Source organism: Vidua macroura, unplaced genomic scaffold, assembly GCF_024509145.1.
Source record: "Vidua macroura isolate BioBank_ID:100142 unplaced genomic scaffold, ASM2450914v1 whyUn_scaffold_180, whole genome shotgun sequence".
Classification (NCBI taxonomy): Eukaryota; Metazoa; Chordata; class Aves; order Passeriformes; family Viduidae; genus Vidua; species Vidua macroura.
In genome coordinates, this window is record NW_026530566.1 from 26816 (window position 1) to 50119 (window position 23304).

At 59.0% G+C, this 23304-nt stretch overlaps 1 protein-coding gene across 1 annotated transcript; it reads right to left on the minus strand.

The window, feature by feature from the left end:
• Nucleotides 1–9009: 9009 nt before the first annotated feature.
• LOC128802766 (mucin-2-like) lies at nucleotides 9010–23048 on the minus strand. Its single transcript, XM_053969325.1, has 12 exons — nucleotides 22976–23048; nucleotides 12576–20708; nucleotides 12296–12406; nucleotides 11657–11772; nucleotides 11383–11441; nucleotides 11155–11294; nucleotides 10941–11003; nucleotides 10703–10865; nucleotides 9927–10088; nucleotides 9636–9721; nucleotides 9464–9522; nucleotides 9010–9279 (listed from the first exon to the last, which is right to left on the minus strand). Exons 1-12 carry the CDS (start codon nucleotides 23046–23048, stop codon nucleotides 9010–9012), a joined length of 9435 nt encoding a protein of 3144 aa, XP_053825300.1.
• Between the last annotated feature and the right edge of the window lie 256 nt (nucleotides 23049–23304).

The window sequence follows — 23304 nt, forward strand, 5'->3', positions numbered from 1 at the left end:
CACGATAATCCCGTCCATCACCACGCCAACCCCGCCCACCACCATGCCAACCCCATCCACCACCACGCCAACCCCGTCCATCACCATGCCAACCCCATCCACCACCATGCCAACCCCGCCCATCACCACACCAACCCCGTCCACCACCACGCCAACCCTGTCCACCACCATGCCAACCCCATCCACCACCATGCCAACCCCGTCCATCACCACGCCAACCCCGCCCACCACCACGTTAACCCCGCCCACCACCACGATAATCCCATCCACCACCATGATAATCTCATCCACCACCACGCCAACCCCGCCCACCACCACGTTAACCCCGCCCACCACCACGCCAACCCCGCCCACCACCACGCTAACCCCATCCACCACCACGCCAACCCCGCCCACCACCACATTAACCCCGCCCACCACCACACCAACCCCACCCATCACCATGCCAACCCCATCCACCACCACGCCAACCCCGCCAACCACCACATTAACCCCGCCCACCACCACGATAATCCCGTCCATCACCACGCCAACCCCGCCCACCATCACACCAACCCCACCCACCACCATGCCAACCCCGCCCACCACCACGCTAACCCCATCCACCATCACGCCAACCCCACCCACCACCATATCAACCCCGCCCACCACCACGCCAACCCCGCCCACCACCATGCCAACCCCATCCACCACCATGCCAACCCCGTCCATCACCACGCCAAGCCCGCCCACCACCACATTAACCCCACCCACCACCACGATAATCCCATCCACCACCACGATAATCTCATCCATCACCACGCCAACCCCGCCCACTACCACGTTAACCCCGCCCACCACCACGATAATCCCATCCACCACCACGCCAACCCCGCCCACCACCACATTAACCCCTTCCACCACCACGCCAACCCTGCCCACCACCATGATAACCCCATCCACCACCATCCCAACCCCGTCCATCACCACGCCAACCCCACCCACCACCACGATAATCCCATCCACCACCACGCCAACCCCACCCACCACCACGTTAACCCCGCCCACCACCACGATAATCCCGCCCACAACCACGCCAACCCCGTCCATCACCACCACCAGCAGCAGCTCGACTGCATCCCCCAGCACCTCACCCACCTCAACTGCCATCACCACGTCAAGCCCGTCCACCACCATCACCACCAGCAGCTTGACTGCGTCCTCCAGCACCTCATCCACCTTGACTGACACCACCGTGTCAAGCCCTTCCACCACCATCACCACCACCAGCAGCTCGACTGCAGCCCCCAGCATATCAACCACTTCGTCTGCCATCACCACGTCAAACCCATCCACCACCACCACCACCAGCAGCTCGACTGTGTCCGCCAGCACCTCACCCACCTCAACTGCCACCCTCGAGTCAAGCCCGTCCACCACCACGTCAAGCCCGTCCACCACCAACACCACCAGCAGCTCGACTGTGTCCTCCAGCACCTCATCCACCTCAACTGCCACCCTCGAGTCAAGCCCGTCCACCACCACGTCAAGCCTGTCCACCACCAACACCACCAGCAGCTTGACTGCATCCTCCAGCACCTCACCCACCTCAACTGACACCACCGTGTCAAGCCCTTCCACCATCACCACCAGCAGCTCAACTGTGTCCTCCAGCACCTCACCCACCTCTGCTGCCACCCTTGTGTCAACCCCGTCCACCACCATCAGCAGCAGCCTGACTGCGTCCTCCAGCACCTCACCCACCTCGACTGTAACCACCACGGCAAGCCCGTCCACCACCACCGCCACCAGTAGCAGCTCGACTGTGTCCTCCAGCACCTCACCCACCTCAACTGCCAGTGCTGTGTCATCCCCGTCCACCGCCACCAGCAGCTCGACTGCACCCCCCAGCATCTCAACCACCTTGACTGACACCACCACATCAACCCCTTCCACCACCACCACCAGCAGCTTGACTGCATCCTCCAGCACCTCACCCACCTCAACTGACACCACCGTGTCAAGCCCTTCCACCATCACCACCAGCAGCTTGACTGTGTCCTCTGGCACCTCACCCACCTCGGCTGCCACCCTCGTGTCAACCCCATCAACCACCATCACCACCAGTAGCAGCTCAACTGTGTCCTCCAGCACCTCACCCACTTCAACTGCCGGTGCTGTGTCATCCCCGTCCACCATCAGCAGCAGCTCAACTGTGTCCTCCGGCACCTCACCCACCTCGACTGTAACCACCGTGGCAAGCCCGTCCACCACCACCAGCAGCTCGACTGTACCCCCCAGCATATCAACCACCTTGACTGCCATCACCACGCCAACCCCGTCCACCATCACCACCAGCAGCGTGACTACATCCCCCAGCACCTCACCCATCACAACTGTCACCACCTCGTCAACCCCGTCCACCACCACCACCAGCAGCTCGACTGTGTCCTCCAGCACCTCACCCACCTCAACTGCCACCCTCGAGTCAAGCCCATCCACCACCACGTCAAGCCCGTCCACCACCATCACCACCAGCAGCTCGACTGTGTCCTCCGGCACCTCACCCACCTCGACTGACACCCTCGTGTCAACCCCGTCCACCACCATCACCACCAGTAGCAGCTCGACTGTGTCCTCCAGCACCTCACCCACCTCGACTGCCACCCTCGAGTCAAGCTCATCCACCACCATGTCAAGCCCATCCACCACCATCACCACCAGCAGCTTGACTGCATCCTCCAGCACCTCACCCACCTCAACTGACACCACCGTGTCAAGCCCTTCCACCATCACCACCAGCAGCTTGACTGTGTCCTCTGGCACCTCACCCACCTCTGCTGCCACCCTCGTGTCAACCCCGTCCACCACCATCACTACCAGTAGCAGCTCAACTGTGTCCTCCAGCACCTCACCCACCTCAACTGCCGGTGCTGTGTCATCCCCGTCCACCACCACCAGCAGCTTGACGGCGTCCTCCAGCACCTCACCCACCTCGACTGTAACCACCGCGGCAAGCCCGTCCACCACCATCACCACCAGTAGCAGCTCGACTGTGTCCTCCAGCACCTCACCCACCTCAACTGTAACCACTGCAGCAAGCACGTCCACCACCATCACCAGCAGCTCGACTGTGTCCTCCGGCACCTCAACTGCCACCCTCGAGTCAAGCCCGTCCACCATCACCAGCAGCTCGACTGCATCACCCAGCATCTCACCCATCTCGACTGCCACCACCTTGTCAACCCCATCCACCACCACCACCAGCCGCTTGACTGCTTCCTCCAGCATCTCAACCACCTTGACTGCCACCACCATGTTAACCCCATCCACCACCACCACCACCACCAGCTCGACTGTGTCCTCCAGCATCTCAACCACCCTGACTGCCACCTCTGTGTCATCCCCGTCCACCATCACCAGCAGCTCAACTGTGTCCCCCAGCACCTCACCCACCTCGACTGCCACCACCACGCCAACCCCTCCCACCACCACCAGCAGCTCAACTGCATCCTCCAGCACCTCGAGCATCTCGACTGCCACCATCATGTCAAGCCCATCCACCACCACCAGTAGCTTGACTGCATCCTCCAGCAGCTCACCCACCTCAACTGCCACCACCACGTCAACCCTGTCCACCACCACATCAAGCCCGTCCAGTACCACCACCAGCAGCTCAACTGCATCCTCCAGCAGCTCACCCACCTCGACTGCCACCACCACGTCAACCCTTTCCACCACCACCATTACCAGCAGCAGCTTGACTGCGTCCTCCAGCACCTCGCCCACCTTGACTGCCAACACCACATTTACCTCGTCCACCAGCACCTCAACCCCGTCCACCACCACCAGCAGCAGCTCGACTGTGTCCTCTGGCACCTCGAGCACCTCAGCGACCACCACCGAATCAACCCCGTCCACCACCACCACCAGCAGCTCGACGGCGTCCTCCAGCACCTCACCCACCTCGACTGTAACCACCATGCCAACCCCTCCCACCACCACCAGCAGCTCGACGGCGTCCTCCAGCACCTCATCCACCTCGACTACCCCCATGTCAACCCCATCCACCACCACCAGCAGCTCGACGGCGTCCTCTGGCACCTCGAGTACCTCAGCAACCGCCACCGAATCAACCCCGTCCACCACCACCACCAGCAGCTCGACTGCATCCTCCAGCACCTCGAGCATCTCAACTGCCACCACCACGCCAACCTCTTCCACCACCACCAGGAGCAACTCGACTGCGTCCTCCAGCACCTCATCCCCCTCGACTGCCACCACCACATCAACCCCATCCACCACCACCTCAACCACCTCGGCCACCCCCACCAAAACAACCACAACGACCACGACCACGGCCACCACTACGACCACCACCACCACGACAACCACAGTCACAAGTCCAGGTGAGTCTTCCTCCTTGGTGTCCCTCCATATCCATGTCCTTTCTCCTTGCGGTGTCCCTGGCATTGTGTAGGTGGCTTCTGGGGTTTCTCCAGGCCATGTCACAGTTCCTGTGTCCTCGGTTCCCTCTCCCAGGTCAGTGCCAGAATGGTGGCACGTGGGAAGATGGCAAGTGCTTGTGTCCTGAGGGGTTCGAAGGTGACTACTGCGAGGAGGTCATCTGCCAAAACGGGGGCACCTGGGCCAACGGCGCCTGTCAGTGCCTCCCCAATTTCCAAGGGGACAGGTGCCAGAATGCCAAGGACATCGTGGAGATCAAAAATGGTAGGGAAGAGTCCCAAGGTGCCATGGGGTGGCCACCAGACCTGGACCTGGGCTGAGGTCACCTCTGAGGGTTCAGCCAGGGGTTGGAGTGAGGGTATGACCTGGGAATGGGACCACCATGGAGGGACTGACCCCGGGATGAGGTTGGGTCACCACAGAGGGACCAACCAAGAAATGAGGTCACCTCGGTGAGACTGACCGGGGTTTGGGGTCGCCGTGGAGGGACCAAGCTGGTCCCCTGACCAAGGTCACCAGGGGTGGGATGGGGACACCCAGGTCTCTTCCTTATGGGTCTACTCTGCTTGCCCAAGTGACGATGAACGCGACGGTGGAGATGACGGCCAAAGTCGACAACAGGAATTTTAGTGAAGATCTCAAAAATACATCCTCAGATGCTTACAAGGCGTTTAACGAAACGTTCCAGAAGCAGGTCAGGGCTCAGCAATGCCGGGGGTGACCTTGGGGACAGCCCCTTGAGGGGGTTCTGTGGACCATGATGGGGGCTTGGATCTCCCCTGGCTTCTCTTTTTCTTCCAGATGTCGGTGCTTTATGGGCATATCGAGGGCTACAGAGGTGTGATAATCAAAGAGCTGCGGTGAGTCTCCACCAGTGGCCAGGTGGGGTCCTGACCGTCTCCAGAGCTCCGGTGGGGTGGTTTGGGGTGAAGGGACCCATGGGGGTCAGTTTGAGGTGATTCCCTTCAAGTTTGGAGCATCCACATCCCTCCAAACCGCGCTGTGTCCATGGAGTTCCTCCAGGACGCTCCAGCCCAGTGTAACCGTGGTGTCCCTCCACACTGGGCGTCCCATACTGGTCCCAGTTTGGTCCAGAACCAAGCCCTGCCCCTTCTCCTCGCAGCTCAGGCAGCATCGTGGTGGACTATGACGTCATCCTGGAGATCCCCGCCAGCTCCAAGGTCAACGAGACGGTGAGGAGCATCTCCGAGAACCTCATCAAAGCCATCCAAAACTACGACTGTAACGAGAACTGCACAGGGGACAACTGTGAGTGACCCCAGGGGTCACCCCGCCAGCACCGGCTCCTCGCTGGGGGTGGCTGGCCTTGGGCTTGCCCACCAGCAGCTCCTCTCTCCACGCCAGGTAGTGTCTGCTTCAACGCCAACTTCACCGCTGTCCACAAAATCGAGGTGCAAGAGGTGGAAGAACGTAAGTGAAGCCCACGGGGTGTTTGGGTGTCCCCCACCCCTCTGGAGAACCCCAAAACCTGAGGCCTGCGTCTCTGCCCTCAGGTCTGTGCGACAGCTACATCCAGGAGGAGTTCAGGATCTACTACATGCCGTACCTGACCACCGCCGGTGTCATCTGCATCACCCGCTGCGACGCCCGCCATGCCAACCCCCTGCCCTGCGTCCACGGCAGCTGCTCCGTGGGCCGGGTGGGGCTGCAGTGCGAGTAAGGACCCGCCCCCCAAAAATGGGTGGTCCCCCCCAAATGCCATGGCTCTCACCATCATCATCGCCATGATCTGCCCTCCATCACGACCCCCGTGATGACCTCACAGCTGTGACCACCCCATGATCCTCATGACCATCCTCACCTCCCATGATTGCCGTGATGACCTCACAACTGACCACCCCATTCCCATGACCACCCCCAGCACCATGACCCCCATGACCATCATGACCACCATGACCCCCATGACCACCATGACCAACATGACCATGACCACCGTGACCATGGTAACCCCACCACCATGACCACCGTAACCACCATGACCATCATGACCACCATGACCACCATGACCATGGTGACCCCGCTACCATGACCACCATAACCACCATGACCATCATGACCACCATGACCACCATGACCATGGTGACCCCGCTACCATGACCACCATAACCACCATGACCATGACCACCATGACCACCATGACCACCATGACCATTCCCACCAGGTGCTCGGACCAGGTGGCCTTCTGGTACCAGGACAAAGCCTGCAGCTCCCGCATCAGCAAGGTTGGGGTGTCCGTGGGCGTTCCGGTGGCCGTCCTGGTCCTGGTCACCACCATCTTCACCATCCTCCTGCTGAGATCTCGGAGGCAGAAGGATCAGTACAGGTAAATGCGTCACCTTGGGGCGAGCTGGGGGGTCCCGTGGGGGTCCCGAGTCTCATCCCTGTGGCTCCCACCACGCAGGAAGAAGCTGAAGTCCCGCTCGGAGCTGTACACCAGTGATGACGGGAACTGGGACGGATCCCAAGGCTTTGCCATGGGCAACCTGGCGTCCACCTGGGAAGGTAACGGGCACGGAGGTGGGGATGGGCGTGGGGATGGGCTGGGGGTCGCTGTGGCACCCAGGGGTCCATGGCACCTCTCCTTCCACCCCACAGACATGGAGACCCCCAACACCAGCTACATCAACCTGGAGAAGGTGGACACCTCGAGGACGGTGGGTGACACATCCCCAGGACCCTGATGTTGTCCCCCTTTTTCTCCCCCACCCCATCATCATCCTCCTGTCTCCTTCCTCCCCAGATTCACATCCAGCGACCGACCATGGTCCCCTGAGTGAAGCCACCTGAGAGCCAGCGGAGACAGGACACGGGGACACGAGGACGTGGAGGAGGGGACACAGGGACACGAGGGTGACGAGAACCAGGAGATCCACCATCCTCTTCCTCCCCACGCAGATGTTTGCACGCAGAATTATTTATAATTAAACACATCCTTAGCTTCATTGTCACCTGTCCAATTCTTCTTGGGGACATGAGGTGGCTCCATGCCAGGACCGGGCCTGGGCTGGGGACAAGACGCAAGTCCAAGGGGCAAACTCTAAATCAGGAAAAGAAAATATTGGGAGTGAGGTAATTATTGACCTTTGGAATTTGGAATTTTTGGGTTTGGAACTGCCCGTGGGACACCCCGACCTCAGCTGGTGACGTGTGTTTCATTCCGCAGTCCTGGAATGAAATGTCACCCTGGAGGTTCCTCCACACCTCCTTCCCACGGAGACAAAGGGCTCGGAGAAGGAGGGTGGGGCAGCTGTGGTGGCTCAAGGAGCAGAGGACATTGAGGGGTTCCCAAGGTGGTACCACCCTTGGTTGTTGGGGACATCGAGGGGGTCCCAAGGTGGCACCACCCTTGGTTGTTGGGGACATTGAGGGGGTCCCAAGGTGGCACCACCCTTGGTTGTTGGGGACATCGAGGGGGTCCCAAGGTGGCACCACCCATGGGTGGAGGGGACACTGAGGGGGTCCCAACGTGCTACCACTCTTGGTTGTGGGGGACACTGAGGGGGTCCTAAGGTGGACAATGGACCACCACAACCACGCTCCCCACCACCACTATGACCACCACCCTCACCACTTTGACCACCACGACTTCTCCCACCACCGTGACCCCCATGAACCCCATGACCCCCATGACCACCCCAACCTCACGACCCCCATGAACCCCCAACCACCCTGTCCCCATGACTCTCCTGACCCTCGTGACCCCCACGACTCCCCCACCATGGCCACCCCCAACCTCATGACCCCCACAACCCCCTTGCCCACTCCAGACCCATCGCCACCATGACCCCCATGACCCCACCACCCCCACAACCACCACCACCGCCTTCTCCCACGCCGTGGACGGGGCAGGAGGACACGTCCTGCCCTCACGTTGGCACTTGGCCTTCAGCCAATTCCCGCCCCACCCTTCCCGGGCTAAAATCAACATTTTTATTCTTTCCTTGGCAGCCGCAGCCGGGAACGGGGACAAAGTCCTGAATACCTGGAGGTGCGGCCAGGTGTGGCCCCAAACACACCTGGCAGGCGCTGGAATGTGATGGGAGTGTCCCCTGTTGGAGTACGGGGGGGTCCCAGGTGGGTGTGGGGGTGTCACACCCAAAAATTGCTCCAAAAGGGTGGTTGGAGATGTTTGTCCCCTCCCCAAGCCGTCACTGGGGTTGTCCCAGTACAAACCAGTAACACCAGAGATGTTTGAGTGACTTCATTGAGTAGGAGAGGGTCCAGCCCCCTTTTTTGGGTGGGGGGGGGGATCCTCACCCTTGAATTTGGGGAGGGAGGGAGGTGGGGACATGACCTTGGAGGTGGGGACATGATCTTGGCGATGGGGACATGACCTTTCAGGTGGGGTCATGACCTTTCAGGTGGGGTCAGGACCCAAAAGTGCTGCTGGAGGTGAGGTCCCCACGTCCTAAAAGTGGGGTCATGACCTAAAAGTGCTCAGAGGAAGAGGATGAGGGATACAGGAAGAGGATGAAGATGAGGGCAGGGGGTCAAGGTGACCCCCAGGAGAAGGTCCTGGTTGTCCAGCAGTGCTGGGGGGGGTCATCGTTCCATGGGGTTGATGATGGGGATGACGGTGATGATGGTGATGATAATGTAGGTGGTGATCATGTTGATGATGATGATGATGGTGATGATGGCGATGATGGCGATGATGATCATGTTGGTGTTGATAATAATGATGGTGATGATAATGATGGTGATGATGTTGATGAAGATTTTGATGTTGATCATGTTGATGATGATGATGTCGACTTTGATGACATTGATGACGGTGATGATGATGACGATGATGATGATCATGGTGAGGTTCTGGTGGTGGAAATCACCGCCCCACCGTGTCTCAGAGCTGTGCGATGAACGTCTGCGGCCGTGGGATTTGGATCTGTTGGGATGTGCCGCCGGAGAAGATCCGGGGGAAAACGGGGTGTCAGGAACACCTGGGGTGTCCCCACTGCCCTGGTCCCACCATGGCAGGAGGCTGAGGGGAGCTCACCGACACCGACGTGTCCACGGCCTCAAGGTGGACTGGATGGTCATCCTCGCGCTGGGCACCTGTGGGACAGGAGGGTTCAGTGGTGGTGCTTGGGGTGGGGATGGGGGGCACAAACCAATTCCACCACCCCCTGTCTGGTCACCAGAGACCCACCCACCCACTCCACGCCCACCTCGGTTCCGGAAGGTGAAGCTTCCTGGGGGGCTCCACTCCTCGCTGATGTTCTGGTACCAATTCTCCATCGTCTTCTGCTCAGCCCTGGGGACGGGTCAGGGCGTGCGGGGGGTCACCATCAGCAGGTCCATCCCTGCCTGGACCTCCCCAGCTCCTCCACACCCCTGCAGAGGACCAAGGTCTCCCCACAACCCTCAGGACCTCATTGAGGATGAGGAACATCGTGGAAACCAACAACCCAGCGAGTTCTCCCACCCCAGGGAGACCCCCCCAAAACTGTCCCCCTCACATGTTAAGGGATCCAGATCTCCGAGCTCGGAAGAGGAAGATGGAGAGGATGACGACCACGGTGACCAGGATGGCCACGGCCAAGCCCAGGCCCACGGCCAGTTTGCTGACCCGTGATGTGCAGTGGTCATCTTGGTACCAGTACAGGTGGGTCTCGTCGCAGCTGGCGGGGTGGGACAAGGGGGTCAACCCAAAGCTGGGACCCCTAGAAGAAACCCCTCCCACCCCAAGCCCATTTCTGCAGCCTCAAGCCCTGCTTGAAGCAAGACTCTGCTCCACCTTGGGGGTTTAACCCCGGAGATGTTCATGGAGGTCCATCAGAAGGTTTGGATCCATGCAGAAGAAGACCCTACATCAGCCTCAATGATTTTTGACCTCTTGCTCTGCAGAGAAAGCCTCAGAGGCAGGCCTGGAGTTACACCAGAAGGGTTGGGTCCATTTTGGACCAAGACCCTGCTCCAGCTCTGATGATTCTTTACCCATTTCCATGCACAAAGGAGCTTGGAAAGGATTCTGAAGATCCACCAGGGCTGGATCCATGTGGACCAAGAATCTGCTCCGGGCCTGATGATTCTTGACCCATTTCCATGCAGAAAACAGCTTGGACGTGACCATGGAGATCCACCATGTGGACCAAGACCCTGCTCCAACCCTGATGATTCTTGACCCATTTCCATGTAGGAAACAGCTTGGACGTGACCATGGAGATCCACCCGAAGGTTTGGATCCATGTGGGACAGCTTTGGCGGAGGAGGATGAATTTCCTTCAGCCCTTACAAGCACTGAGGACCTCTGCGGGTGATGTGGCACGTCCCACGGTTGCAGTCGATGGTGCTGGCGGTGCCCGGCGTGCAGTTGGACATGCAGGACAACCCGGAGCTCGTCAGGTTGGGGAAGAAGAATTCCTGGTAGCCCTCGGGCGCTTGGCTCCAGCAGTAGGCTGGAGAGGGGACAGAGGTCACCTGGAGGGACTCTGGAGACCCCAAACCCACATGGATCCCACCCACCCACTCACCGTCTCCATCGAATTCCAGCGCGGTGCTGGTGATGTTCACCTCAGAGTTGAAGCACAGGTCACCTGTAAGAGAGGTCAAACTGGTGGGGGGGGGGACAGCCCTACAGCCCCTCTCTGGGGTGCCCAGGGTGGTTTGGGTGGGTGGGAAGGTGTCCCCCACCCCACAGATGGCCCTGGTTGTCCCCAGCCCCGCCGTGGGAGGGTGGCAAGGTACCGTTGGTGCAGTTGAATTGCACTGCCGCCACCTCGATCTTCTCCTGCACTTTGGCCGTGATGTTCTGGAGTTTCTCCTGGCTCTGGGAGGTCACCATCAGGGACACGATGATGCTGTGATCCACCACCACGCTGCCAGAACTGGACAGAAACGCCACCGTCCCGATCCAAACTCCCTTTTCCCACGGAATGACCCCAAAATCCCCATCCCAGTGACCCTGGCGCTCACCTGAGACGGTTCACCTTGATGCCCTTGTACCCCTCGATGCCGGCGTAGACCACGTCCATCTGGAAGGGAAGATGTCTCCAGGTGGGATGGTTGGGTTCTTCTTCTCATCCTCCTGGATCTCCCTCATTTTGGGTGTTCCCCCCACCCAGATCCATCCCGGCGGACCCGGAGAACACCACGCAAGAACTTGGAGAAGTTCTTGGAGAACTTGGGATGCATCCGGCTGCTCCACCAGGTAGATCCCAATCCCAGGTGGGGTCTCGTGTCCCTTTACCTGCTTGGTGAAGTCCTGGACGAACTTGATGTAGGTGGGTGAGCTGGTGTTCTTGAGGTCATCGGTGAAGTTCCGGTTGGTGACGCGCAGCAGCACCTGCACCGTCCCGTTGGTCTCTGGAAATGTCCAAAACCAGGCCATGAAGGAGGTGGGGCAGAGAGACCTTCCCAGGAAGGTGGGACCCGTAAATCTCCCCCCAGATCCCGTGAATTTGGGGGTTGTTGTGAAGGAACCAGGAGAAACATCCTCCACCCATCGGAAGAGACCATCAGTGGCGCCGCGGCTCCGCTGGGTGATCCCAGCAAGGACTGGGCCATGCCCCATTTCCCAAAGTTCCCACCTGGTCCTCCCAGGTGGATCCTGATCCTGCTGATGGTTTGGAGCCGGGTCGCCCCCCCCGTCCCAAAATTTCCAGGTGGGAATCTCGGGTAGATCCTGCACCTGCCTCACCCTCAGTGGGCAGGACCTGGTGGAACCACCACCTCTTCCCAAAAGTTTGGGGTCCTGAGAGACTCTGACACCCCTACGGAGGAGGTTCTTTGGGATATGTCACACCTGGAGAACATCTCCAGATCTTCCTCACCCCATCAGATCTCATCCCAGCATTGGATACATCCCAAAAAAAGACGGAATTCCTACCGGCCTTGGTTTCAATGGTGTTGCTGATGTCATCACACCTGTCCCCGGTGAAGCCGAGGGGACACCAGCAGTGGCCGTTGACCCAGGTGCCACCGTTGCTGCAGGTCCCTGGAAGGAAAGGGGATGAGAAGGAACCGGAAGGGACGTGGAGATGGGCCAGGGAGGAAGGAGGGGTGGGAAGTACCTGGAGTGGTGGTGCTGGTGATGGTGGTGGTGATGGTGGTGATGCTGGTGGTGGTGGTGGTTCTATGGGTGGTGCTGGTGGTCATAGGTGTGGTAGCGGTGGTTGTACTGGTGGAGGTGGTGGTCATACGGGTAGTGGTGGTGGTCCCAGGGGTGGTGGTATTGGTCACAGGTGTGGTGGTGGTCTCAGGTGTGGTGGTGTTAGTCACAGGGGTGGTGGGGTTGGTCACAGGTGTGGTGGTGTTGGTCACAGGTGTGGTGGTGTTGGTCACAGGTGTGGTGGTGGTCTCAGGTGTGGTGGGGTTGGTCACAGGTGTGGTGTTGGTCCCAGGTGTGGTGGCAGTCATAGATGTGGTGCTGTTAGTCACAGGGGTGGTGGTGTTAGTCACAGGCATGGTGGAGTTGGTCCCAGGTGTGGTGGTGGCCACAGGTGTGGTGGAGTTGGTCACAGCTGTGGTGGGGTTGGTCCCAGGGGTGGTGGTGTTGGTCACAGAGGTGGTGGTGTTGGTCACAGGTGTGGAGGAGTTGGTCACAGCTGTGGTGGTGGCGGTCCCAGGGGTGGTGGAATTGGTCACAGGGGTGGTGGTGGCCACAGGCGTGGTGGTGTTGGTCTCAGAGATGGTGGTGATCCCAGGTGTGGTGGTGGTGGTCACCGGGGTGGTGGTGTTGGTCCCAGGGGTGGTGGTGTTGGTCACAGCTGTGGTGGTGGCGGTCCCAGGGGTGGTGGAATTGGTCCCAGGGATGGTGGAGTTGGTCCCAGGTGTGGTGGTGACGGTCCCAGGGGTGGTGGAATTGGTCTCAGAGATGGTGGGCTTGGTCCCAGGGGTGGTGGAGTTGGTCCAAGGGGTGGTGAAGTTGGTCTCAGGGGTGGTGGAATTGGTCCAAGGGGTGGTGGTGGTGGTCCCAGGCGTGGTGGAGTTGGTCTCAGGTGTGGTGGCATCGGTCCCAGGGGTGGTGGCGGTCCCAGGCATGGTGTCGTTGGTCTCAGGCATGGTGGTGTTCACAGGTGTGGTGGAGTTGGTCCCAGGCGTGGTGGAGTTGGTCTCAGGGGTGGTGGAATTGGTCCCAGGGGTGGTGGTGGTGGTCCCAGGTGTGGTGGAGTTGGTCTCAGGTGTGGTGGCATCGGTCCCAGGGGTGGTGGCGGTCCCAGGCATGGTGTCGTTGGTCTCAGGCATGGTGGTGTTCACAGGTGTGGTGGAGTTGGTCCCAGGCGTGGTGGAGTTGGTCACAGGGGTGGTGGTGTTGGTCTCAGAGATGGTGGTGATCCCAGGTGTGGTGGTGTTGGTCCCAGGCATGGTGGAGTTGGCTCCAGGTGTGGTGGTGGTGGTCTCAGGGATGGTGGTGGTGATCTCAGGACTGGTGGTGACCTCAGGGAAGGTGGTGATGATATCAGGAATCGTGGTGGCCTCAGGGAACGTTGATGTCCCAGGGGTGGTGTTTGCCCCAGGTGTTCTGGCTGTGGTTCCAGGGAAGGTGGTGGTGATCTCAGAGAAGGTGGTGGCGGTGCCAGGGACTGTGGTGGTGCCAGCGGTCGTAGAAACGGTCTTGAGACTGGTGGAGGTCCATGGGTCACTGGTGGTCTCAGGGATGGTTGTGGTGGTCTCAGGGATGGTTGTGTTGGTGTCAGGGGTGGTAGAAATGGTCTCAAGACTGGTGGGGGTCCATGGGTCACTGATGGTGGTCCATGGGTCACTGGTGGTCTCAGGACTGGTGGTGTCAGGGATGGTCGTGGTGGTGCCAGGGATTGTTGTTTTCTCAGGCGTGGTGGTGCCAGGGGTCCCAGGAATGGTGGTTGGCATCTCAGGACTGGTGGTCCCAGGGAAGGTGGTAGTGGTCCCAGAGGGGGTGGTGGTCTCAGGACTCGTGGTATCAGGGATGGTCGTGGTGGTGCCAGGGGTTGTGATTGTCTCAGGGAACGTTGTTGTCTCAGGCGTGGTGGTGGTGGTGCCAGGGATGGTGCTGGGGGTCCCAGGGAAGGTGGTGGTGGTCCCAGAGGGGGTGATGGTCTCAGGATTGGTGGTTTCAGGGAATGTTTTGGTGGGGCCAGGGGTTGTGGCTGTCTCTGGGATGGTGGTGGTCTCTAGGATAGTGGTCATGACCTCAGGACTGGTGGTGACCTCATGTGTGCTGGTGGTCTCAGGGATGGTGGCCCCAGGAGATGTCGCGGTGGAGTCACGGGTCGTGGTGGCCTCAGGGAACGTTGATGTCCCAGGGGTGGTGTTTGCCCCAGGTGTTCTGGCCGTGGTTCCAGGGAAGGTGGTGGTGATCTCAGAGAAGGTGGTGGCGGTGCCAGGGATCGTGGCGGTCTCTGAGATGTTGGTAGTGGTGCTCTCAGTGACGGTGGTGATCTCAGGACTGGTGGTGGTCTCAGGACTGGTGGTCGCAGGGAATGTCGTGGTGGTGCCAGGGGTCATGGTGGTCTCAGGGAGGGTAGCGGTGGTCCCAGAGGGGTTGTTGGTCTCAGGATTGGTGGTCTCAGGGAAGGTGTTGGTGATGTCGGGGATGGTGGTGGCCTCAGGGAACGTTGTTGTCTCAGGGGTGGTGTTTGTCCCAGGTGTTGTGTTGGGGGTTCCATAGAGGGTGGTGATCTCAGGACTGGTGGTCTCAGGGATGGTTGTGGTGGTCTCAGAGGTGGTGAAAATTGTTTCAAGACTGGTGACAGTCCATGGGTCAGTGCTGGTGGTCCATGGGTCACTGGTGGTGGTCCACGGGCCGCTGGTGGTCTCAGGAATAGCAGTGCTGGTCTCAGGGACAGTAGAAGCAGTCTCGAGAGTGGTGGAAGTCTTTTGGTCACTGGTGGTCTCTGGACTGGTCGTCTCAGGGAAGGTCATGGTGGTGTCAAGGGTGGTAGAAATGGTCTCAAGTCTGGTGGAGGTCCATGGGTCAGTGCTGGTGGTCCTTGGGTCACTGGTGGTGGTCCATAGGTCACTGGTGGTCTCAGGGATGGTCGAGGTGGTGTCAGGGGTGATGGAAATGGTCTCAAGACTGGTGACGGTCCATGGGTCACTGGTGGTGGTCAGTGGGTCACTGGTGGTCTCAGGGATGGTCGAGGTGGTCTCAAGGATGGTAGAAATGGTCTCCACACTGTAGGTGGTCCATGGATCAGTGGTGTTCTCAGGACTGGTGGTCTCAAGGATGGTTGTGGTGGTCTCAGGGGTGGTGAAAATGGTCTCAAGACTGGTGACAGTCCATGGGTCACTGGTGGCCTCAGGGATGGTTGTGGTGGTGCCTGGGGTGGTGGAAAAGGTCTCAAGACTGGTGGTGGCCCGTGGTTCACTGGTGGTCTCAGGGGTGGTAGAAATGGTCTCAAGGCTGGTGGTAGTCCATGGGTCACTGGTGGTGGTCCATGGGCCACTGGTGGTGGTCCATGGGTCACTGGTGGCCTCAGGGTTAGTGGTGGTGGTCTCAGGGAGAGTAGAAGTATTTTCAAGACTGGTGGAAGTCCATTGGTCACTGGTGGTCTCAGGACTGGTGGTCTCAGGGAAGGTCATGGTGGTGTCAGGGGTGATGGAAATGGTCTCAAGACTGGTGGTGGCCCATGGGTCACTGGTGGTGGTCAGTGGGTCACTGGTGGTCTCAGGGATGGTCGAGGTGGTCTCAGGGATGGTAGAAATGGTCTCCACACTGTAGGTGGTCCATGGATCAGTGGTGCTCTCAGGACTGGTGGTCTCAGGGATGGTTGTGGTGGTCTCAGGGGTGGTGAAAATGGTCTCAAGACTGGTGGTGGCCCGTGGTTCACTGGTGGTCTCAGGGGTGGTAGAAATGGTCTCAAGGTTGGTGGTAGTCCATGGGTCTCTGGTGGTGGTCCATGGGCCACTGGTGGTCTCAGGAATAGTGGTGGTGGTCTCAGGGACAGTAGAAGCAGTCTCAAGACTGGTGGAAGTCGTTTGGTCACTGGTGGTTTCAGGACTGGTGGTCTCAGGGAAGGTCATGGTGGTGTCAGGGGTGGTAGAAATGGTCTCAAGTCTGGTGGAGGTCCATGGGTCAGTGCTGGTGGTCCTTGGGCCACTGGTGGTGGTCCATAGCTCACTGGTGGTCTCAGGGATGGTCGAGGTGGTGTCAGGGGTGGTGGAAATGGTCTGAGGACTGTGAGAAGTCCATGAGTGACTGGTGGTTTCAGGGATGATTGTGGTGGTAGAAATGGTCTCAAGGCTGGTGGTGGTCCATGGGTCTCTGGTGGTGGTCCATGGGTCAGTGGTGGTGGTCCACAGGCCACTGGTGGTCTCAGGAATAGCAGTGGTGGTCTCAGGGACAGTAGAAGTATTTTCAAGACTGGTGGAAGTCCATTGGTCACTGGTGGTCTCAGGACTGGTGGTCTCAGGGAAGGTCATGGTGGTGTCAGGGGTGATGGAAATGGTCTCAAGACTGGTGGTGGCCCATGGGTCACTGGTGGTGGTCAGTGGGTCACTGGTGGTCTCAGGGATGGTCGAGGTGGTCTCAGGGATGGTAGAAATGGTCTCCACACTGTTAGTGGTCCATGGATCAGTGGTGCTCTCAGGACTGGTGGTCTCAGGGATGGTTGTGGCGGTCTCAGGGGTGGTGAAAATGGTCTCAAGACTGGTGACAGTCCATGGGTCACTGGTGGTCCATGGGTCACTGGTGGTCCATGGGTCACTGGTGGCCTCAGGGATGGTTGTGGTGGTGCCTGGGGTGATGGAAAAGGTCTCAAGACTGGTGGTGGCCCGTGGTTCACTGGTGGTCTCAGGGGTGGTAGAAATGGTCTCAAGGCTGGTGGTAGTCCATGGGTCTCTGGTGGTGGTCCATGGGCCACTGGTGGTCTCAGGAATAGCGGTGGTGGTCTCAGGGACAGTAGAAGTATTTTCAAGACTGGTGGAAGTCATTTGGTGACTGGTGCTCTCAGGACTGGTGGTCTCAGGGAAGGTCATGGTGGTGTCAGGGGTGGTAGAAATGGTCTCAAGGCTGGTGGAGGTCCATGGGTCAGTGCTGGTGGTCCTTGGGTCACTGGTGGTGGTCCATAGCTCACTGGTGGTCTCAGGGATGGTCGAGGTGGTGTCAGGGGTGGTGGAAATGGTCTGAGGACTGTGGGAAGTCCATGAGTGACTGGTGGTTTCAGGACTGGTGATCTCAGGGATGGTGGAGGTGGTCTCAAGGATGGTAGAAATGGTCTCCACACTGTAGGTGGTCCATGGATCAGTGGTGTTCTCAGGACTGGTGGTCTCAAGGATGGTTGTGGTGGTCTCAGGGGTGGTGAAAATGGTCTCAAGACTGGTGACAGTCCATGGGTCTCTGGTGGTCCATGGGTCACTGATGGTATCAGGGATGGTTGTGGTGGTGCCTGGGGTGGTGGAAAAAGTCTCAAGACTGGTGGTGGTCCATGGTTCACTGGTGGTTTCAGGGGTGGTAGAAATGGTCTCAAGGCTGGTGGTAGTCCATGGGTCAGTGCTGGTGGTCCATGGGCCACTGGTGGTCTCAGGAATAGCAGTGCTGGTCTCAGGGACAGTAGAAGTATTTTCAAGACTGGTGGAAGTCGTTTGGTCACTGGTGGTCTCAGGACTGGTGGTCTCAGGGAAGGTCATGGTGGTGTCAGGGGTGGTAGAAATGGTCTCAAGACTGGTGGAGGTCCATGGGTCAGTGCTGGTGGTCCTTGGGTCACTGGTGGTGGTCCATAGCTCACTGGTGGTCTCAGGGAAGGTCATGGTGGTGTCAGGGCTGGTGGAAATGGTCTCAAGACTGGTGGTGGCCCATGGGTCACTGGTGGTGGTCAGTGGGTCACTGGTGGTCTCAGGGATGGTCGAGGTTGTCTCAAAGATGGTAGAAATGGTCTCCACACTGTTGGTGGTCCATGGATCAGTGGTGCTCTCAGGACTGGTGGTCTCAGGGATGGTTGTGGTGGTCTCAGGGACAGTAGAAGTATTTTCAAGACTGGTGGAAGGCCATTGGTCACTGTTGGTCTCAGGACTGGTGGTCTCAGGGAAGGTCATGGTGGTGTCAGGGGTGGTAGAAATGGTCTCAAGACTGGTGGAGGTCCATGGGTCAGTGTTGGTGGTCCATGGGTCACTGGTGGCCTCAGGGTTAGTGGTGGTGGTCTCAGGGATGGTAGAAACAGTCTGGAAACTAGTGGAAGTCCATTGGTCACTGGTGGCCTCAGGACTGGTGGTCTCAGGGAAGGTCGAGGTGGTGTCAGGGGTGATGGAATTGGTCTCAAGACTGGTGGTGGCCCATGGGTCACTGGTGGTGGTCAGTGGGTCACTGGTGGTCTCAGGGATGGTCGAGGTGGTCTCAAGGATGGTAGAAATGGTCTCCACACTGTAGGTGGTCCATGGATCAGTGGTGCTCTCAGGACTGGTGGTCTCAGGGATGGTTGTGGTGGTCTCTGGGGTGGTGAAAATGGTCTCAAGACTGGTGACAGTCCATGGGTCACTGGTGGTCCATGGGTCACTGATGGTATCAGGGATGGTTGTGGTGGTGCCTGGGGTGGTGGAAATGGTCTCAAGACTGGTGGTGGCCCGTGGTTCACTGGTGGTCTCAGGAATAGCGGTGGTGGTCTCAGGGACAGTAGAAGTATTTTCAAGACTGGTGGAAGTCGTTTGGTCACTGGTGGTCTCAGGACTGGTGGTCTCAGGGAAGGTCATGGTGGTGTCAGGGGTGGTGGAAATGGTCTCAAGACTGGTGGAGGTCCATGGCTCAGTGCTGGTGGTCCATGGGTTACTGGTGGTGGTCCATGGGTCACTGATGCTCTCAGGGTTAGTGGTGGTGGTCTCAAAGATAGTAGAAGCAGTCTCAAGATTGGTGGTGGTCAATGGGTCACTGGTGGCCTCTGTACTGGTGGTCTTAGGGATGGTCATGGCGGTCTCAGGGCTGTTGGAAATGGTCTCAAGACTGGTGGTGGTCCATGGCTCAGTGCTGGTGGTCCATGGGTTACTGGTGGTGGTCCATGGGTCACTGATGCTCTCAGGACTGGTGGTCTCAAGGAAGGTTGTGGTGGTCTCAAGGGTGGTGAAAATGGTCTCAAGACTGGTAGCGGTCCATGGGTCACTGGTGGTGGTGGTCCATGATTCACCCGTGGTGGTCCATGGGTCACTGGTGGCCTCCAGACTGGTGGTCTCAGGGCTGGTTTTGGTGGTCTCAGGGGTGGTGGAAATGGTCTCATGACTGGTGGGGGTCCAGGGGTCAGTGCTGGTGGTCCATGGGTCACTGGTGGTCTCAAGGGTGGTAGTAATGGTCTCAAGACTGGTGGAAACCCATTGGTCACTGGGGGCTTCAGCCCTGGTGGTCTCAGGGATGGTCATGGTGGTGTCAGGGGTGGTAGAAATGGTCTCAAGACTGGTGGAGGTCCATGGGTCACTGGTGGTGGTCCTTGGGTTACTGGTGGTAGTCCATGGGTCACTGGTGGTCTCAGGACTGGTGGTCTCAGGGATGGTTGTGGTGGTCTCAGGGGTGGTAAAAATAGTCTCAAGATGGGTAGTGGCCCACGGGTCACTGGTGGCCTCTAGACTGGTGGCCTCATGGGTGGTTGTGGTGGTGTCTGGGGTGGTAGAAATGGTCTCAAGACTTGTGGTGGTCCAGGGTTCACTGGTGGTGGTCAGTGGGTCACTGGTGGCCTCAGGGATGGTCGTGGTGGTCTCAGGGGTGGTGGAAATGGTCTCACGACTGGTGGTGGTCCTTAGGTCACTGATGGCCTCAGGACTTGCAGTCTCAGGGATGGTCATGGTGGTGTCAGGGGTGGTAGAAACGGTCTCAAGACTGGTGGTGGTCCGTGGGTCACCGGTGGTCCCAGCGATGGTGGTCCCAGGTGTGGTGGTCTCAGGGATGGTGATCTTAAGGGTGCTGGTCCCAGGTGTGGTGGTCCCAGGTGTGGTGATCTCAAGGGTGGTGGTCCCAGGGGTGGTGGTCCCAGGGGTGGTGGTCCCTGGGGTGGTGATATCAAGGGTGGTGGTCCCAGGGGTGGTGGTCCCAGGGGTGGTGGTCCCAGGTGTAGTGATCTCAAGGGTGGTGGTCCCACGGGTGGTGGTCCCTGGGGTGGTGATATCAAGGGTGGTGGTCCCAGGTGTGGTGATCTCAAGGGTGGTGGTCCCAGGTGTGGTGGTCCCTGGGGTGGTGATATCAAGGGTGGTGGTCTCAGGGGTGGTGGTCCCAGGGGTGGTGGTCCCAGGTGTGGTGATCTCAAGGGTGGTGGTCCCAGGGGTGGTGGTCCCAGGGGTGGTGGTCCCAGGTGTGGTCCTGTTTCCAGGTGTCCTGGTTGCTCCCGTGGGTGCACTGGCGCTGGTTTCTGTGGGAAGAGTGGAAGATCCCCATCTAAGGTGGCTTTGGCATGTCCTGGACTCGCTGCTCCTGAGGTCCAGGTGTTCTTTTGGAGCCTCCTCCACACCTGTTGGAACTCTTCGGATCCATCAAAGCCCACCTGAGAGCAGGTGGGACCTTCTGGAACATTCCCTCCGAGTCACGACTCCTCGATTTTGGGAACATCCATCACCTCTCCCTCCTCTTCCTCCCCCTCACCCCAAGGGTGACCAGACCACCGTTGTCCCCCCGCCCCTCCTCCCCCCTCGGATCTCCTCCAGGTGCCGTTATCAGGTTCAGGTGACCCCGTTATCAGTTCCAGCTCCCTGTTATCAGCCCCAGGCGATCTCTTATCTCTCCCCTTATCATCTTCGCTTCCGTTTTTCGTTTCTCGCTGTTCCTTCCCCCCTGCAGGGAAGCGGGGACACTCCCACGTCCTCCTCACCTGGCACCTGTCCAGGTGAGCGCCTGTCCAGGTGAGCACCCACCCAGGTGATCCAGCCCTGCCCAGCTCCTGGCTCACCCTCGGAGCCGTGGGGACACCTGAGGCTCTCCTCAAATCGGGATTTCCCTCCTTAAAATTCCCTCCTGGGAAATTCTTACGGCTTCGGAAAGAAAACCCCGAATGAACAAAAATGACTCCTAAAAAAATCCACTTAAAACTCCCCCCCAAAAAAATACCCAAAAAACAACAACAACAACAACAACAACAAAAAAAGCGCCTCCGGATGCTCCTGGAATCTGCATTTTCCCAGCTTGGTGGCTCTTCCTCGAGGTTCTCCAGCTGCGGCTGCCTTGATGAGCCGCTCTGGTGCAATTAGCGCGGCCTCTTAACGAAGATTCCCAGCATCAGTGCTCCCCAACCGCTGGGACTGGCGGGGGGTGAGGAGGAGGAGGAGGAGGAGGAGGAGGAGGAGGAGGAGGAAGGGGGGGGGGGTGAGGAACCGGGAAGAGCTGGGGTGGAATGGGGGGAGGGGGCTCTGATACGGAGCTCTGGGAATGGCACCAGGTAAGGAGGGGGCAGGTGGGGAGTGGGCGCCTGACCCACCCCCGTGGGTCCTGATCCATGCCCAGAGACCCCTGACCCATTCCATGGACCCCTGACCCATTCCATGGACCCTGACCCATTCCATGGACCCCTGACCCATTTCCAGAGACCCCTGACCCATTTCCAGAGACCCCTGACCCATTTCCATGGACCTTCAACCCATCCCCAGAGACCCCTGACCCATTCCATGGACCCCTGACCCATCCCCAGAGACCCCTGACCCATTCCATGGACCCCTGACCCATTTCCAGAGACCCCTGACCCATCTCCAGGGACCCCTGACCCATTCCATGGACCCCTGACCCATTTCCATTAACCTCCAACCCATCCCCAGGGACCCCTGACCCATTCCATGGACCTCCAACCCATTTCCCTGTAGATCCTGATCCATCTCCCTGGAACCCAAATAAATCTCCAGGGACCCCCGACCTCTTCTCAGGGACCCCCGACCCATTCCATAGACCCCTGACCCATTTCCATGGACCCCTGACCCATTTCCAGAGACCCCTGACCCATTCCCATGGACCCCTGACCCATTCCATGGACCCCTGACCCATTTCCATGGACCCCCGATCCATTCTCAGGGATCCCTGACCCATTCCATGGACCCCTGACCCATTTCATAGACCCCTGACCCATTTCCATGGACCCTGACCCATTCCATGGACCCCTGACCCATTTCCAGAGACCCCTGACCCATTTCCATGGACCCCTGACCCATTTCCAGAGACCCCTGACCCATTCCATGGACCCCTGACCCATTTCCATGGATCTCCAACCCATTTCCCATTCCATGGACCCCTGACCCATTTCCATGGAACCCCAATATATCTCCATGGACCCCTGACCCATTTCCAGGGACCCCTGACCCATCCCCATGGACCCCTGACCCGTTTCCATGGACCCCTGATCCATTCTCAGGGACCCCTGACCCATCCCCATGGACCCCTGACCCATTCCATGGACCCCTGACCCATTCCCAGAGACCCCTGACCCATTTCCGATTCACCCCACAGTGGGATGAGACCCTGGAGAGGGAGATTTCACCCAGGGAATGGAGCAGATGGGGGTGAACCCTGCCCTTCCCCAGGGGATCCCCGCTGAAAATCCCAAGAGGAGACAACATCTCCTCCCATCCCACTTTTTTTCCCCCTCCCCTCAAAAAAAAAAAAAAAATCCAAGAAAAATCCTTTCCTGGCCCAACTCACCCGCTCTTCCTTCGGGGATGAAGAGGAGGAGGAAAATGTGGAGATAAAAGATGGAAACTTTCATTCTCCCCATCACGGCTCCTCCACCGGCACCGTGCCAGAGCGGGAACGCGCTCGGAGCCGGCGGAGCCGCGGGAAGAAGCGATGGGAAAGGAACCTTTGACCCCGGAGCTGGGAAGGGACCAAACCTCCCACCCCCGTTGGTGACGCAGCGATGGAGTGGCCAAGGCTCTTCCCGGAGCACTCCTGGACATCAGGAACCCCGTGGAGACCCCCTGGATCAACACTGGGTCATGGTTGGGTCATGGTTGGGTCATGGTTGGGTCATG